At 47.6% G+C, this 17,554-nt stretch overlaps 6 protein-coding genes across 6 annotated transcripts; 2 read left to right on the top strand and 4 right to left on the bottom strand.

Annotated features, from left to right (window-relative positions):
* Positions 1–760: 760 nt before the first annotated feature.
* EV420DRAFT_1658523 (GTPase) lies at positions 761–2,891 on the bottom strand (the record flags this gene model as incomplete). The annotated part of the gene is made up of 3 exons (XM_060478880.1): positions 761–2,596; positions 2,646–2,688; positions 2,739–2,891. 3 exons carry the CDS (start codon positions 2,889–2,891, stop codon positions 1,131–1,133), a joined length of 1,662 nt encoding a protein of 553 aa, XP_060338954.1. The 3' UTR covers positions 761–1,130.
* A 277-nt stretch (positions 2,892–3,168) lies between these two features.
* Positions 3,169–3,762, top strand: EV420DRAFT_1633588 (uncharacterized protein; the record flags this gene model as incomplete). Its single annotated transcript, XM_060476205.1, has 3 exons — positions 3,169–3,407; positions 3,458–3,524; positions 3,574–3,762. 3 exons carry the CDS (start codon positions 3,169–3,171, stop codon positions 3,760–3,762), a joined length of 495 nt encoding a protein of 164 aa, XP_060338953.1.
* Positions 3,763–5,392: 1,630 nt separating this feature from the next.
* Positions 5,393–8,086, bottom strand: EV420DRAFT_1633587 (permease family-domain-containing protein; the record flags this gene model as incomplete). Its single annotated transcript, XM_060476204.1, has 18 exons — positions 5,393–5,567; positions 5,627–5,785; positions 5,836–5,916; positions 5,967–6,108; positions 6,164–6,330; positions 6,385–6,394; positions 6,455–6,507; positions 6,561–6,571; positions 6,627–6,825; positions 6,879–7,032; positions 7,094–7,107; positions 7,169–7,276; positions 7,325–7,404; positions 7,463–7,690; positions 7,750–7,767; positions 7,826–7,855; positions 7,917–7,997; positions 8,054–8,086. The coding sequence occupies 18 exons, from the start codon at positions 8,084–8,086 to the stop codon at positions 5,393–5,395; spliced, it is 1,743 nt and encodes a 580-aa protein (XP_060338952.1).
* Positions 8,087–10,245: 2,159 nt separating this feature from the next.
* Positions 10,246–12,165, bottom strand: EV420DRAFT_1633586 (uncharacterized protein; the record flags this gene model as incomplete). Its single annotated transcript, XM_060476203.1, has 4 exons — positions 10,246–11,636; positions 11,687–11,752; positions 11,808–12,054; positions 12,112–12,165. 4 exons carry the CDS (start codon positions 12,163–12,165, stop codon positions 10,246–10,248), a joined length of 1,758 nt encoding a protein of 585 aa, XP_060338951.1.
* Positions 12,166–13,549: 1,384 nt separating this feature from the next.
* On the bottom strand, positions 13,550–14,600 carry EV420DRAFT_1492744 (Thioesterase/thiol ester dehydrase-isomerase). The gene is made up of 3 exons (XM_060470753.1): positions 13,912–14,600; positions 13,774–13,854; positions 13,550–13,722 (listed from the first exon to the last, which is right to left on the bottom strand). Exons 1-3 carry the CDS (start codon positions 14,482–14,484, stop codon positions 13,588–13,590), a joined length of 789 nt encoding a protein of 262 aa, XP_060338950.1. The 5' UTR covers positions 14,485–14,600; the 3' UTR covers positions 13,550–13,587.
* A 757-nt stretch (positions 14,601–15,357) lies between these two features.
* EV420DRAFT_1633584 (alpha/beta-hydrolase) lies at positions 15,358–17,505 on the top strand (the record flags this gene model as incomplete). Its single annotated transcript, XM_060476202.1, has 11 exons — positions 15,358–15,451; positions 15,505–15,653; positions 15,714–15,794; positions 15,851–16,031; positions 16,088–16,140; positions 16,190–16,245; positions 16,304–16,355; positions 16,409–16,539; positions 16,590–16,796; positions 16,847–17,321; positions 17,374–17,505. The coding sequence occupies 11 exons, from the start codon at positions 15,358–15,360 to the stop codon at positions 17,503–17,505; spliced, it is 1,611 nt and encodes a 536-aa protein (XP_060338949.1).
* Between the last annotated feature and the right edge of the window lie 49 nt (positions 17,506–17,554).

Below are 17,554 nucleotides of genomic sequence, written 5' to 3'. Positions count from 1 at the left end.
TGTCCTCTTAATACTGCACTTGCTAGAGGAATGACTCAGGTCCTGCTAACAGAGTGGCAGCGAGAACAAATAACGCGTCAGATGCGTCACGTCGGGACTCAGAACATAGGACATTCATCTTCCACATCCTATAATCACGGCCTAGCCACGTCAATGTCAGAACCTCCCTTGTATATCCGTATGCTTGCTTGCCTGATTTCTATCGCAAGATACGTAACAGCGAGTACCTTGTAAGCCAATTCGACACCAAGTTGAGTGTTTTGAACCCGTGTAATTGCAGAGTCTTCTGTCGATTCTCGCCGTTCAGTTCTCTCCGACCTGCAAGGCCATACACCCATATATTACCCAGACCAACGAAATCACGATCCTAAAGGACGACTCGACGATCCTGTTCTTGGTCCGCCTGATGAACGTCCATCTAACTCGAACCAAGACATCAACGGGCTTCAAGAAGCCAAACACAGTTAGCAGTCCCTTTTTCGCCCGCATCGCTCATGACCATATTGCGGGCTTCTAGTTTCCAAAGACTCAGACGTGCCTCAGTTTACCGATCCTTTCAAAGCAAGTCGAAACCTGGCCGTTTCCCCTCTGCACTCTCTGGCTACGCCCCAATTCATTTCCAAGTCCTCCGCGAATTGTGAAGGTGGCACAGGGCGCGGCGTTTATTCCTGATATCGTCGTCCACATTCCTGAAGAGTGCAACGTTCATGTTTCATCGAGAGCCCGATACGAAGATTCCGTCGGATACGGTATCTTCCAAACAGTGGTAAAATATTCAGGATTGGTTCAGATAATTTGTTGTCATACCGCTACGTCTTATCACCACAGCTGGAATAAACTCCTGCTTTCACTCGATCTTGTCACTCTAAAAGCGCACCTGGAGATATATTCGTAGACATAATTTCGTCGTCCCTGCACGGGCTGAGTTACAGTCGTCAAAACCCACCGAATCTTCCCACTCTTCCCCTCCTCCCCGTCACAGAAAATGACGTTCATACAATCGACCACTGCCAAGCTCCCACAATTTCTAGGGTCGGTGCAAGCTAGCTCCGGCATTGCGATTGCTTCGTGTTCGTGTCACAAGGACAGTGATAGAATGAATGGTCCACAGGGCTGGGATAAGTGAGACGCTACTCCATCATACGTTTCGCCTCTCGAGCCTCTGAAACATAGTCCTTCATGAGCCCAACAACTTTCGACAAGTTCTGGCTGAACTTTGCCGAAGTAGGGACCACATCGAGTCTACGTCTTGACCCCGGTATGATCATTTGCGTTCTGACGTATTCTTCCAACTGTTGGAGCTTCTCTCGCGCCTGTTCCACAAGAACGGGATCTCCGTCACCTCCCAGGAGATCGGCCTTATTGGCGATGACCATGCGTGCTTTAGCACTCATGCCCGGCTGGTACTGTTCCAGCTCGTCACGCAAAACGCCCAGCTCCGTCCAGGGTTCAGGACCAGCCAAGTCAACAACGTAGACGAGTGCTAGTGCACGTTCCATTGATCTTAAGAAGGTGTGCCCCAAGCCTACGTTGTCTGAAGCGCCCGAAATAAGCCCGGGATTGTCGGCGATGGTGAAACGGAAAGCTTCGAACAAGTCAAAATGGTGACCAGTGACAGAGGTGAGTTGGTTCCGTGTTAGGGCGTGGGCATACTTGCCTTGCCGGTGCTTTTCTTGCTCGCGCTGTTCCTCGGTCAGTGTCTCGTCGTGGATTAAGCTACTGGAGAGTCCACCCTCAAAACTGCCATCTTCAGCAACGCGAACGACACCAACGACAGGGTTAAGAGTGGTAAATTCATATCCAGCGACCTCGGTTCTTGCTCGGCCGCCAGTGAAAGCACGTAGTAGTGTGCTTTTACCGGCGTTGGGCATCCCGACGAGTCCCACGTCTGCAAGGATCTTGAGTTCTAGTGACAGCGTTACCCTCTCGCCTTCGTGCCCTCTGGAGGCGAACTTGGGAGACCTGTTCACGTCAGTAAGGAAGTGAGGATTCCCTAGACCGCCCTGTCCGCCGGAAGCGATGAGATACCCAAATGAGTCGGTACGTCTTTGACCCAGCGGTAAGTTCGTGTTGTCCTCCATGATTTCTTCCGTATCCAGATCCAGAAATATTGGAGAGTTAAGCTGCCTCTTGCGCCGTTCAAACCTTCGCTCCCTCTCCTCACTGTAGAGCACCGCTTCAGCCTCCTTGAAGGAGTCACGCTCCTGATTTGCTTCTGAAAACCGCGGATAATGCACCCATCGTCTCTCTCTCATCTTTTCTCGTTTTGTTTCGTAGTCAAGACCCTCCAGGCTCTCTTCCTCGGTCTCCCATTCATCCGGTGCAGTCCTGGGGTCATCAGGGGGCAGTTCTCGGACTACAGTGCCCAACGGGACGCGGATGATAGTGGGGTCTCCGTTCCGGCCGTTTTGCCAAGTTCCTTGACCGTTCCCGCCGGGGTGACCGTGGACGCGCTTGGGCACTGAGGTCAAGGTAGTGAGGGATGATGTCGGAATAATGTACACGTCGCCTCCACGGCCTCCACTACCGCCTGAGGGTGGGCCAAAAGGTTTGAACTTTTCGCGATGAAATGCAGCACAGCCATTACCACCTTTGCCTGCGTGCGCGGTATTAGCTACTAAAACGGTTAGAGAGAGATAACTTACCTGCGCGTACTGTCACGATAAGATGGTCGAGGAAAGTCTGGCCCTATCGCAGGATAAAAATCTAATGTAGAAAGAGAATTCGAGAGGACCTACCCCTTGCTTGCGCTTCCATTCCGTTTTGCGTCTCCGTAGGTACTCGTTACGGTCTTCGTCATCAATGATATCCCGTGAAGTGCTTATGCCAGCATATTTCGCAGTTTTTAAGGGAAAAGTGCAACGTCGGGGCACACAGAGACGACTGAGCATAAGCAAGAGGGAGAAAAATAAATTTTATTTATTTATGTTACTTGTAAACTGGATAATAATGTCGAGAATTTAATTGCTTGTCACCCCCACCATCCAGTTCCCTGCCTTTCTAGGTCTAGCTTCACACTCGAATCCTTTTTGAGAAACGGAAACTTTATCTGAAGATAGTATGGTCGAGACAGTACAAGACCGCTAGATCTCTGCACAGCCTCAAAGATGAATATCAAAGCGTTGCTAGAAGGGCGCTCCACTCCACTCCTTTCCCTTGCGACCATCCATGGATTTCTCTCTGCTTGAAAACAGTCTATACAACACCATACTGGTTCTACCAGATGGTACACCTGCTTACCACGTCGATACGCCATTCAAACTGTTCGGATCTACGACAACGATTAAGAAAATCACTGGCGCTACTTCGAGTGATATGGCCGTCATACAACTCAATGGATGGGACGCAAGTGTCGTACAAGTATGGGGTCGCGATGTATGCCCTCAACGAATGGGGATATTCTCAGCGTGCGTGCAAACCATCTAGCTCGCTATTTACACCTAAACTGAGGCTTTAGGTCCGAATCATGGGTCGGTGCAGACGGCCAGCCATATAAATGGAAACAGGACATGGGGGATATATATGTATGCCTTCAATGCATTCGTTCCACTTTCAGGTTTCTAACTGAATCAGCTCGTCAAAAACGACGGATCCCATACGCTTGTTGCGACCTATGATAGAGGATCAATTGGGATATTTTCCAAAGCGAGACCACCGAAGTTGACCATCAATCCAGACGGTCTTGCAATAGCCGACGAGATTGTGGCGACCTTCATTTACGTGGCACAGAAACGCGAGAGACGGAGGAGACGGAACGCGTAACTTCTCTTTAGTCTGTGTACGAAGTTGATATCGTTCCTTATGCTTTTGGCTGTAAGTGTTTCTTCTGTGTCATTTATTTGCATGTTTATAGGTTCCAGGTATCATATATGTATAATTTTTTATCAAGCTTTTCTACTAGTATCTTTTATGCGTTCAAGTATCATCTCCTATTAACCTCTGACCAATATCTAGCACCGAGGTTTGGTGCTTTTAACTTTTCGCGCTGAACTACCTTTCAAAATTTCACAACTCAAGATGTTAACATTTATGAAATCTCGAACTGGCGCGAATGGGCACTCTTCTTCAGATGTGCTACGGCCTCTTGCTACAGGCCCTTGGGTGTTACGATGGATACTCTGCCAAAAATTCATTGGCAGAGAACTTACTGCTTTGCTTAACGCTCCGACATTTTCGAACCGTTGTACCCAATTGCGGGCAAAAATATCTGCGACGTCCGGCGAACCTACATCCTTTCAATGCTGACATTACATTGTCCTCCGCTAGGATGATCGTGAAGCTAGCACCGATACCCGATGCTACTCAGACTCGGACGATTAAATGAGGACAATTATATTTTCCATCTCGTTTTTACCCTGCTCTAAAATATACGTCCCTTCCTTGGAAGCGAACGTTATCGGGTCCTTATCGCTCCATATTTTAAACGGCTTCCTTCGATGACGATGGTTGTTGTTGACCAATTCAAACGCACTCTATCATTTCTACCCTTACATGACATGCTTCATTGCCACACATCTAGTACTGTCGAGGGTTGCAAGTACTGCTATTAATCTGACAGCCCCGTCTTACCGAGTTTGGTGGTGTCTCGATCACATGCAACGTTGATGTATTTACCGGGTTTCTACAAAATAATGAGAATCGATCGAACTTTTTTTCGGCTGCCCAATATAGTAATTCATAGGTACCGGCTTTCTTTCAACAGCGACTCAACACCAAGAGCAACAGTAATGATAGAATAAATGGTTTAGAATTGATTCCCGAAGCAGTACACAATGTTTTGGTGTCATCAAGTCATGCAATGGAGCCTGCAGTGATGAAGAAAATACCGCTGATTTGGGATTTGACAGACCAGATTAGCGGATTCATGAGGATCACAAACCAAAGGCCCGGGTGGTGATATCAGAGCCTTTGATGGGTAATTCGGAGGAATATAGCCCAGTTGTACGTCAGGAAGGTATAATTCGCAGTGCTTATGCATTTGGTGGAATCCAAAATGGGGAATTACTATATTGGGCAGCCGAAAAAAAGTTCGATCGATTCTCATTATTTTGTAGAAACCCGGTAAAGCTTTTTTGAAGCGAACTAATCGACGCCGAGGCTAAAACCATAAACTTCTCATATTCTTTCCATCAAGCAAGATATAGCAAGATCTATTTTATATTTACTTCGCTTCCGAAAATTTCCCAACCCGAATACGCTAAAACTTCAATCTGTCAACAAAAGCTCAACATCGTATCAGAGCTTTTTAGTCCATCGCTGTTACGAAGGCTCTTCAAAAAAAAGTATAACATGTTTTGTAATGAAATGACCGCAGTTCAACCTATATAGGGTGTAGTACAAAATTATACAACACGTCCAAAAAAAATACCAATAAAAAACTGTGGGTATAGATTTATCGCTGCATGTACTGCATAGCAGATGGTTTTCCTTTGACATCCAAATGGATGCCCTCCAGGCTCTTGCTGCTCTGATTGATATTTTCCCGAGAGGTCATTTCCATACTGGAAGCTGACGATTGAGACTCAGACCGCTTTTCGATGAGGTTCAATCTTTCGCCAAGTTGTAACCTGGTGACAGGATACTTGTCAGAAAACGATAAAATGGGCCAATTATGCTGAGAACTCACATCCAAGAGGGTATCATGCTACCAGGAGGAACCGACCACTCTTCCGAATTCTCCATGTTCGGAGGAACGATATAGTCATTTGTGAGTCTTCGAATGACCCAAGGGAGGCCGTTGAGGATCAAATAGGATAGAATTCCGGTAATGACGCCATAGGCAATGCTACAGGTTTCGTTAGCGCGGTTGAGAACGTCAACAGAAGTGGCACCGACTTGTAAGACAAAGGAATGATAATTATGGTCAAGAAAGCAGGAACGCTGTCACCAATGTAGTCCCAGTTGATTTCCCGAACGCTGCAGCAAGAGATAAGCCAAACACCAGTGTATACTTAAACATGACGCACTTCCGAATCATGAGGGAGCCGACAATGACGAGTGCGCCTCCAGTGGCCCATGATGGTATTGACGCAAAGATCGGTGCAAAGAAGACAGAAACAAAGAATGCCAATCCGGTGACTATTGCAGTGATTCCGGTCTTACCGCCCTCTATACGCGTTTTTCAATGAATGTCTTCCAATAAAAGGAAAGAAGAAAATCATACCACTTATACCGGTCGCGCTCTCAATGAACGCGGTCACAGGGCTGGTTCCCATTAGCGCACCCATACTGATAGAAAACGCGTCCACACAGTATGCCCAGGTAGAATTTTCGAAGTCCATCGTGACGGGATCCCGTAACCCAGCAAACTTGGCCATTGCGTAAAGTGTACTGTCAATCAGATTAATTATTCAATAAAAATGAATAGGATTGTCGGGACCTTACCCAGTGGTGTCTGAATGGAAGCGGTTCAGCATCAAGTGCTATGATGGAAGATGGAATGTGATCCACATACCGAGGATATCGACGTAAAGGAAGGTGATCAGTGCATACCATACTCTGCCGTTCCTAAACGGATCGTTGGAATCCAGTCGCCACGGGAAGAATGAATTGTCACGCACCCATAGTTGTACTAAATATCCCGAGAAGTTAAAAAATGTTTGAAATAGAGTTTCTAATTCACTTACGTTTATGGTGTTACCGACTCTGCTGAGAGGATGGAATGTAACGACCTTCTTGAAGTAGTCGAAAAGAACATCACCAGCATCGGTGTGCGGGAAAAACGTAACGGCGGTCGGTCTGGGCCATGAAATGATGGACGTCAAGAATACTCCAATCAGGATGGCGCCGCGAACGCGATACAGCATGAGAAGGACAGTTAGAAATCTGACCGCGCATCGTAAGTACCTCCAATAGGGAAAGAACTGATGGTACCGTACCCCCCAGTGAAAATACCAAGCCACATCGTTGGGCTCTGCAGCACACCATGAGCGCAGTAATTAGGCAAACCCTCCATCCAGTCTTCTGGTTTGCATCCCCCAAGTCCAACGAAGTTCGTGGTATCACCTCCGATAACACCAAGTCCATTAGCCGCTATAAATTAGCGTGCTATTTAGGACAAAATAACTGACTGATAGAAGCGCGAGCGACCCACATAATCCGATTAGCCTATGTACATAATCCTCGGAGTGAGATGGGGCTGGATCAGAGAAGAAATAAAATCACGTACGCAATGAAGAGACCAATTCCGGAGCCAATCCCTAAAACTAAAGACTGGGGCATGATTCTGACGAGCCATTGTCGAATTCCGAGTAAAGACAGTGCTAGGAATATCCATCTAAAGGAGGTGTCAGCAGCGTAAGAGGGTGCACAACGGGACGCATACCCTTCGAGAAATACAGCTGCCAGAGCTTCGCGATAAGTGATGACTCCAGAACCATGGAAGCCAACGATGGAATAAGTAAACTAAAATGCGCGAAGAAATAAGCCGAGATTGAATCGATAAATTGCAATTGGTACTAACGTAGGCGTTTAGTCCCAGACCCGGGGCCATTCCGACTGGCAAGTTTGCAAGCAAGCCTTCAAGAACCGAGGCGAGTGCAGAAATTGCCGCGGTCGTGGTTATCAGATCATTGCGCACATCATTGACGCAAGACAGATAGGCGACGTCGGTAGTGCACACAGGATCAGTCTCGGATGTACAGACACAAGTACCCCCGGAGTCTGATAGAATCGCCGCATTTACCGATATCTAGACAACGAAGGATCCATCCAGCTGTCCTTCAAATTACGAGAAGCTACGTTACGCACGATGTAAGCCATCGCAGCCTGGATGCACGTTTCAACCGTCAATTCGTGCACAAGTTCATACTTGCTCGGTGCTCACCCATGTTGTAAGACCAGCTCGGATTTCAGTCTAGTGAAAAAAGAGGTGCATTAGTAACGATAAAGAGCAATAATACGAAATCTTGACTTACTGTGAACCGAGATCCGATTCGTTCATTGGGATGGCCTGAGCCCTCCAAACGAAAGTACCTTCCTACAAACGAATCAGCTACCTACAATTGAAAGATCAGTCAGTGCTTAGTAGTGAGACGTGTTCATGGTAACATACATGGGCATTTAGACGGTCAAAGACGTTGACCATGTTGACTAGGACCTGGGGACCGGAGGAAAGAGGGAAACTTGCCACGATGATACTACATCAGCGAGTTTTTCACTTGTTTACGAAGCTTCTCTCTCCCACAAGCGGAAAATCGGCATCAGTTGACCCAATAGAGATATTTTCTTGGCTAGACGGATGCAATCAATCTAAACCTAAAATATTCATCTGGAGCTTGAAATAACTGAATTAATTAAGGTCAAATTCGCACCCCGCTGACAGGGTTAGTTCTACTTACTGCTCACAGAAAATTGCCATAGATATCGAGGCCGTTCTTTAGCGAAGATATCTGTACGAGCCGGTACAACCGGGATCAGAACGCTGTAGGTTCTTTGAACCCTTGGTCGATCCCACAGACATGGGCCTTCCGTATGCGTTCCATAAACACATGATTCGCTAACAATCTATACAGAAAGCGTACCTGAAGCGGAACTAGCGCTCTCTGCATTGAGTCTTTCAGCTTGGAAAAGTGAAAACGCTGCTTGTAGTAGTCTGCGGTTTTGAAGACATTGTATCAATTCGTTACATGTTGTCATCATTGTCAGGCAACGAACAAAGCCGAGTTCAGCCCTAGAATATACAGGACTTCACCGATTAATCAGAATATGATCATCGCTTCCGTAACAGATTCTGGGAACACCTTGGACTTCTCGGATATCAGGATCTAGTTCATAGAAGGGATTCAGTCACTTCAGGAACGAAAAACGACAGCACTGCTGATTGGTTCGGTCGGCATTCTAGTGGAGCAAGACTCACACCTGTGTCGACCGCGATGGACTGTCTTTCACACATACATGAGGGGTTCCCCATAACAAACACTGTGCGTTGATTCATTATAGACTTGGCCGAAGAGCGCCCCGGAGATGTCCTACAGTGTATGCGATAAGATGTGAGGGGGTGCTACACTGCCTACCGCCATGACATGATAAATGTTGAGGAAGGTCGAGAACACACGTGTCATATGAATCTCATAGAATGACTTACCATGCATGGTGAAGGGATTACTGCTCCGCCTCCGTGACTTTGAAGTTGTTCACATGGAATCGTAGGATCGATGACCTTGGCTCTGTTCCGAGATGGTACGCAGATCACTTAAGACGAACCGCAGGAAGCCTGAAATAGATACTTCTACGTCAGTGGATGATAACTTGAGCCAGTACCGTACGAATATTGACTTTTTTCGACCGGAGCTGTGGGCAAATCAGTCAGTCGCACTAACGGTTGCAGTCTAGTCCCAATGGAATCGCTATGCAAATACTTATACCAAGCTGAAAGTACAAGAGTACGACAGCTGTGGTGGCTATACTTGCCTTGGCCTGTGAGCATATCGTAAGCCAAGCGCTACGCAAAAAACGGATCAAACAGAAACAGAATAGAGCTGGCCTTCCTTTATCTCGCTAATCGTGTGTCTCTGAGTCCTTTTGTAGTATTCTGAAGCAAAAGAATCCGTACGCGAACTAGCGTCGAGAATGGTTTAGCCAAGAGGTTCGGCTGCTGGTAGTAGTACATAATTAAGGATAGAAAGAGATGACGTCACGCGTCAATTCATCATTGGAAATTTTCCCTTTTCGAATTTCAAACCGGGATGAAGGTACCCGTTAAAGAGCTCACAGTGGGGCCTCGAGAGGAACAATACATACATCACGGATAGACCGTCTTGCCCGTAGAAGGGGTCACCGGTCATCGATTCATCTTTAATACCATTGAGTATCTGCCGGCGGCAACAACTGCCACGTAGCTTTCGAGCTGCTTATCCTCTCCTGATAGCTTGGTCGAAAGCGGCGCTGATACTAGCCTGTCCACAGGGGCAATTGTTGACAAATGAGGAGATGGCCTATGTTTCTTAACAACCGTTTTCAATATGACAGATACATCCCGGTCTAATACAAGACAGTAGCCATGGAGTCCTATGTCGTGAAGAACTTACTACGAGTTATGTAACGTATAGCCTTGACTATCCATCTTTTAAAGTAGGTCGATGAAGCTGATGTATTTGTATTAAGTATACACTTGTGAACGATAGACTCGCGGGCTAATACGAGGAATATTCCTGGCTAGAATAAAATCATGGCAGTAACTAATTCAAAAAGAAATGTGTAAAACAATAGCATGCTCAACTGGATACCCAAACCCCAATACCCTTCCTACAGCTCCCTTAGGGCGCTAATGACCTCCCCGATATTCCCCCGATTCCACTGCCCCATCCACCCTTGCTTTTTTTCAACCATCGACACGAAAGTCCCAGTCTCGCTTATAACGCGCTCAAAAGTCGGCGGTGAAACGGGAGCAATTGAATCCACGAATGGTGAATCTGGTCGGAGACTCAAAAGCGCACAATCTAGCTCTTCAGGCTCAATATGTAAGGGCACCTCCTCGATGGGATCCTGGAATGAAGACGCTGGGGAGGGCGAGTTGGAAAATATCATGGAGGAGACTGGCGTCGTTTCTGCTTCGCACCGGTCATCGTCGCATGTACATGGGTCCTCGAAGGTTCCTAGAGTGCTTGCAGGTTTAGGGTCGGGCATCACAATGGGTAAACTATGCTGATGGGATGATCTCTTTTGCATCGTCGAAGACATCGGCAGAAGAGGAGGGAGCGAGGGCATTACAATCCGCCCAGACATTACCCGATTGTGATTCTTCGGCACCAAAACAAACCCTGTTCTTGGGTATCGGGTATCCTCTCCAAGAAGTTTGGTCGTTTTCCGTTGTTGCATCTCGAGGCCGGACGACGAGGGGATCGGTGACGATGCGACCGTATCTGGTTCTTCAACATCAACGGGTTCCCTTATCACCTCTGGAATTGACTGCTGTTCTTCATCAATAGCTTCTTCGAACGCATCATCATCATGAGGAGGTCGAGATGGCGAAGTAGGCTTCGGCAACGGCAGAACAGGCTCCGCGAAGTGTATCGAGCTAACGTCTGATTCCGAGTCCCCGATGAACGCAGTACTATCGGCCTCCTCCTCCTCCTCCTCCTCAACCTTGGCTTTTCCTTTCCACTTCGCTGGAAGCTTGAAGTCGAATCCAAAATTATGCTCTTTGTGAGGTTTGGGAAGAATGGAACGAAGCTTAGACCCTGCGCCTCCTCGACCAGAATAACGAATCTTGACTTGCGGCGGCGCAGAAGCCGCAGTATTGACAGGCAGAGGAGGGAGACGTGATGGTCCCGCGATCGGAGAGAGCTGAGTTCCACGAGTCTGAGCCAAGCAAGGCTCGCTTTTCCGGGTTTTCGGCCAAGGGGCCGTGACCAGATGAGAAGATCCCGAACCTCCGCGCCCTATTATGCGAAAGCCATGCTTGGGCGCGCCTTTTGAAAGGTCCGGACTGCTAGGAAAACCAGACTCGCGCTCCTGTGCCTGGAAATTTGAAACTATGTGCGGTATTGACAGTGACAGTTTGCCCTTCTGTTTCCGGTGCGAGGATCCAACCTTGCCTTTGCTGGTCAAGATATCATTGTTCCCGACATGGGAACTAGTAGCGATGATGCTCCGAAGGTCAGAGGAAGATGATCGTGTGTGCAGCCTATGATCATCTAAGGAATACCGTCAAATGAAATACTTGAAACAACAATGAAGAGCGCACTCCTAACTAGTCCTCTGAAATCCCCTAGAATCGCGGGAATAGATGTAGAAGCGGTATGGTGTCTTCCTAAGCAGTCATCAGTCAAATCAACTGAAACAGAGAACCTGATATGATCATGTACCATTTGGAAGCACCTGAAGTGGACCTCGGAATTCGCCTGGTATTCCAGGTATTGAAGTAGACAAGTTTGCCTGGGAGTGAGAATGCTTGGAACTGGAGTTGACAGAGGTTTCAGAGGTGTTGGTTCTGGAGTTTGTTGTGCTTGTTTTTCTGAACGGGCTCCGCGTCATAGGCTCCAAGATGATGAGAGAAAGCAGCTTAGTTGTTGAAATGGTTGCGCGAAACGATGTAGAATAGGGTTGGATGTCCTAATAGATAAATCAGTAGTGAACAAGGGTCGGACGCAAAGAAAGCAGATGGCAGACCTTTGGCGGAAATGACAAGCCTTGTGAGAGGGGCGCGGGAGGGATCATGGGCATAGGTGTAAAAGATCAGTCCGAAATAAACAATGCAGTTAAGAGTGTCTCCTCATGCATCCAGTGACCGGAGTTGATGGCTCGTGCTGCTGATGGTGAGAATCATTTAAGCATCGAATGAGTAATTAGTTCCAAACTACTGCGAATATATAGTGTTTGAGTTCATCCAGGTTCATCATCGTAACCGGATCAGGAACCCTTTTTTGATAGTTTGATTACCATCATGATTTGCGACGGCCTAGTCGGCAAGTACACAGCTCAGGAGACCCTCACAGACCGTGTTTATCGTACCGGTGGGCAGATGCTTACTCTCAGCATCGTAAGTAACTGAAATTTCTCTTTAGTTTTAGCTTGCACTGAGTATTAGAAAATCCAAGGCACTGACATTCCTAGGGGTTCACTGAACCCGCTGTTTCAGTACAAACACCGAAAAAGCAGAGTAGGAGGAATACTCCTTAATATGGTGCACCAACCCCATCAACAAGATCAGGCACTTGGTCATCATACATTCCAGTAGCGTATATCAGCGTATATCATGACCATTAGTTTCCACGTGCGATGCTATCAACTCTCACTGCATTCTGAGTGTTGGTGTAAGGAGTCATTTCAGGAAGCAGAAGGTATCGCAGAAAAGAAAATCCAAGCGGCGGCCAAATCCCGCAGATGGTGGTCGTACCCTGATTCCAGGAACGCCGGGTGTTGTATCATGATACAACGCGTGAGCGCGTGTATGAGATATTTTTTGCAATGCGCCAAACCGTAAGTAGAAGATTAAGCGACACGAATCGCGTATCTCCGAAGAGCAACCGCCGGCTCACACTCCGAAAGATCGAACAATGAGGAGTGCTATGAATACACCACACACATCAATCAAGAAGGACAATGGACCACCTCTGACTCGATAAAAAAAGTGCTTACGCTCAAGGCGTTGGTCCGCAGCAACGCACCCCTTGAAATTGAGTCTTGCCTGGTAGTAGATGAATTCAAGGGTAATGAACCGGGGATGACCCTTCTCGGTCGAACACTGGTCTGCCCGAAGTAATTAGCGAGACCCCAGTTGATGGGATCATCGTAAAAAGAGTACGTAGGAATCTGTGCGATCTATAAGGATATGAAAGTTGTCGTCAATAGTGCATCGTCTAAAGTGTCCATGCAGCTGCGAACTTGTGAAACGTGCGCCTGCATCGCCCACTCTACGGTCTAATAATCGGAATAGCGTGACCCTGGTTGCAGTCCATGCGTCAAAACAGCATCAATGCACGGCAGCTAACGACTTACAACAAGGACCATACTCATGACTACAAATTCTCGGCATCCGAGAGAGGCGGAAGGGGCGTCGGCATACCTAGTGCTTCATGGAGCGGTCTCTTGTTCAGCATACCAGAGTATTTGGGTTGGACGAATAGAGCACTGCATATGCATCAATCACGGTAGCATTAAATGATATTGACTGACGTACGATGCCTCAACGAGAACTTTTCCCTCTAAATCCTCTATGCGTCCGGTGACAGTAATCTTTCGCCCTTGGAGTTCTTTGAGAGATGTCTTGATGACAACAAACTGTATTATGATGTGAGATGATCACTGATTTTTTCTACGGAACTGGCAGACCTGATCGGCGATCGTAGGAGCCTTGTATGTGAGTGAGAGGGTCGCAGTGACACCAACTTTCTCAGGAAGATTGACAATAGCCTGGTGTTTGAGAGTCAGCTCACCGAACGAGCTCAGCTGAGGAAGAAAATGATATACCAGTCTACCCAAACTCTCGTCTAGCAGGGTAGCCAATAATCCACCATGGATGATTCCATCATGTCCGCACAAACTTCGACCAAGGTGAGCAAATATCCACGCTTCACTCTCGTCCCTCTTTGCCCTGACTACTGGTGGAAGTGCCAGCTTGCCCGGACCCCTTAGAGCACCTGCCGTTAGGTTGTTAACGCGCCTTTCCTCTGGGAAGTTCGTATATGGCCGTGTCTCGTACCAATCATCTGCATCCGCCGCGTTTCGGACTTTCTGCAGTAATGGAAGATTCTGCAGCTTCTGTTCCAGCGATTCCGTATAGGCGATCACATCGGGCGAGTTTAAATCAGACGGAGGACCAGGCGCATGACGTGGATAGAGAAAAACAAGCTCCTGCGGTGGGAAAATTGCACCTCCCAAGTATAATCCTACTCCCGCGACAATGCCAGTAAACAGATAGTGTGGACGACGCGAGGGCCTTGCCTGCGTCTCCGTCGTCAGCTGTCTTCTGCAGATAGGCGAGATGAAGGGCCGTGACCTAAAACTTATCGGAAATCTAGCCTGTAGTCTTTTCAGAAGCATGACGAGGAGGCAGGAAGGGGGTGGTGGTGGTGGTGGGAGGCAAGGGCCGGTAACCGGCTCCGGCACGAACCGGGCTTTCCAAACAGACGCTTGCCAAACATCGCGGCTTCCGAAGTTGGAACCCCACCTCCCTCTTTTACTCTATCTTCTGCTGCGGTGACATTTTTCCCTTGAAGAGATCCATCGATAATGATTTTGACTCTCATATGATACTGGCAACTGCATGGATTTATGGGAGCCTGCCGGTTTGTCCCACTGTCACCTGCAGACGGAACTCGAGCTGTTCAATCCTTATGGCACTAGGGCCAGTACCGTGACTGACAATTATCCTGGAGATACCACACTGAGGTACCATTCAATTGCTCGGTCAGGGAACTAGTGATATTACTCTATGGGTTCCATGTGCTTCAAGAACATCACTGCCTCGGTATATAGTGCTCTTATCTTGTCAGGTCCCCAGGATTTCAGTCAGCTGGGTCTGTACTATACGTCGATTCAAAAAGTGGACTTTCACCTTGACTTGCGCGCCTTTCCAGGGCTTAAACTAAAAATCTCAGAAAACACTCCCTGTTAATTCTTCGCTGAAGTAAGCTATCCGCTGTGTTCGCCATTGCGAACATTTACATAAAACTGTTGTTCTCTCTGGAAAATGCGTTAATGAAACGCCACGGCATGCGGCAAAAGGTCACTTTTTGTGCTAATAATATCTCTTCCCCATACTCACGATCAGATGTGATTATCTATCTATACGTGTGCTTTTCTTCTCTGACACTGCTAGACACTCGGAGATTTCGACGAAACACACCAGGTGATCTCGCAATGGATCCCATTTAAACGAGGCCACTGTATCATTTATCCCCCAACAAGTTAGCCATGTTCTTCATCGGTCCACTTGCCTTATTCGCACTCCTCTGCTTCAACCCAACGCTCACAAGAGGACAGTCGAATGCGACTGTCGTTCTTGATTGTTCGTATCTCATGACTTTCGTCGGCATCACCTTGTAATTATCCTCGATCTAGATGGAACCTTCAACGGGGCGACCAACGATACCTCTGGTATCGTATCCTACCTTGGAGTTCGGTTCGCTGACGCACCTGTCGGGGACCTAAGGTGGCGTGCGCCCGTCTCTCCGCCGACAACCCACCTCGGCGAAGTCGATGCTACCAGCGTAAGTAAACTTCTTAACGTCAATCTATGTTACGCGTTGATCAACTAATGTGTAATACAGTACGGTGCGACCTGTATCTCGACGTCACAGTCATCAACAATAAATTTCAAGAAAACATCAGAAGATTGTCTCTTCGGAAATGTATGGCACGCATAGACGGCTCTCTAGCAGCATTAACAACGACAATATATACGCAGGTTTACGTGCCGATTGGTACCAACACATCTAATCCTTTGCCTGTCTTCGTGTTTTTCCATGGCGGTGGCTACCAAAGCGGCAATTCGCACTCGTACACCCCAGAATGGCTCATGCAGTCATCCGCGGATCCGTTTGTTTTCGTGACATTTGAGTACCGGCTAGGCCAATTTGGCTTTCTCGGTAAATGTCACGATAAAGCTTTACTATTCACTTGTTGGCTCACGCAGGTGAATCAGGTGGCTCTCTACTTGCAGCAGATGGCGTGATCAATGCAGGACTCCTTGACCAGGTGAGTGTTTGTTCAGTTGATTACCAGGCACCCGACGGAGCTTGCATAGCGTGCTGCTCTTCGGTGGGTCCAGCGTTACATCGGCCAGTTCGGAGGCGATTCGAGGTATACGATTTATCGCGTCCAGCTGTATATCATGCTAACAATGTGTTGGTAACCTCAGTCGTGTGACCATATGGGGTCAGTCCGCAGGAGCAGGTTCGACAATGTTCCAAGTAAAATGTCCGCTTTTAGTGTCTACTTCCCAGCCTCAAGTATTTTACTCTAGGTGATGGCAAATGGCGGTGAGAATGAAGGCTTATTTCACGCGGCCATGGGAGACAGCCCATCTATGAATTACATGCCTCTTTACAATGATAGCTATCCCGAGGAACTGTTCTCACGATTTGCATCACTTGCGTACGTTATAACTCCATTTATCACCGAGATGATCCAACTTACTCTTTCAGTGGTTGTGGAGGGCTAGGAGGCGATACACTAGCGTGCTTACGAGCTGCAAATAGCACGGTGCTCACAATGGCGGGTAACGCGACTATCGATGAACGAACCTCGACTTTGTATCCATTCGCCCCAATCGTCGACGGTACTTTTATTCGTGAGGGACCCGTAGAGGCGTTTACCAATGGCCGATTTGCAAAGGTCCCTGTTTTCTACGGGTACGTTTATAAACACCGCACCACCCTATGACGCTGACAGAAAGCAAAAGATCCAATACCCACGAAGGAGCAAATTGGTCGGCAGAGCTCCCCGATCCAGCTGCGAACACCTCTACACCGGGTGCCACAGAAACAACAACGTACAATTTCATCCGAGGTCAATATGGCAATTTCACCTCCGAGTCTTTCGACAAGGCACTTGAGTTGTATCCCATCGAGGATTACAGCAACTCGCTCGTACTGCAGGAGCAACAGATGTATGCGGAGATGAGGTACATCTGTACTGCCATGCTAGTTGCTGGAAGCGTGGCCAACGCTGGCCTCGCCGCATATCTTTATCACTATGACAATCCTCATCTTGGCGACTACCATCATTATGAGCTCCAAGCGCTGTTCTCGTCAGAAGAACCTGATCGCACGCCTGATGCTAATGACGAAGCACTCTTCGAGACTATGAGGGAATACTGGACCTCATTTGCTACTTTAGGAGCACCGACGGCCGGATTTGCGCCAACCTGGCAGGTGGTCCGTACATTTACTTGTTATCTGGACCAAATTTATGTTGACTATCTTGCAGACGACATCATTGAGTGGCGCAAGTCAGCGAATGCTTTTGCAGCCTGGCAGTATTCATTTGGAAGATGTTACAGATGGGCTGAACGATCGGTGCGAGTTCTGGCGTAGTTTATCTAAAGAGCTACGAACATGATTCTGGTGCGATTCACGCATGTATAGAATGACAAATGGCAAAGTATTCG

This window comes from Desarmillaria tabescens (assembly GCF_030435595.1).
Source record: "Desarmillaria tabescens strain CCBAS 213 chromosome Unknown EV420scaffold_1, whole genome shotgun sequence".
NCBI classification, from domain to species: domain Eukaryota; kingdom Fungi; phylum Basidiomycota; class Agaricomycetes; order Agaricales; family Physalacriaceae; genus Desarmillaria; species Desarmillaria tabescens.
The sequence above is the reverse complement of the archived record's forward strand: the minus strand, read 5'-3'. Positions and strand labels throughout refer to the sequence as shown.

What these genes read in the sequence shown, in the direction of transcription:
- EV420DRAFT_1492744 (XM_060470753.1), bottom strand. Translation starts at nt 14,484, where the DNA reads ATGCTTCTGAAAAGACTACAGGCTAGATTTCCGATAAGTTTTAGGTCA. An exon ending in ACGAGAGTTTGGGTAGACTG is followed by an intron (nt 13,855 to 13,911) that starts GTATATCATTTT and finishes CTCAAACACCAG; the next exon opens with GCTATTGTCAATCTTCCTGA. An exon ending in CTCCTACGATCGCCGATCAG is followed by an intron (nt 13,723 to 13,773) that starts GTCTGCCAGTTC and finishes ATCATAATACAG; the next exon opens with TTTGTTGTCATCAAGACATC.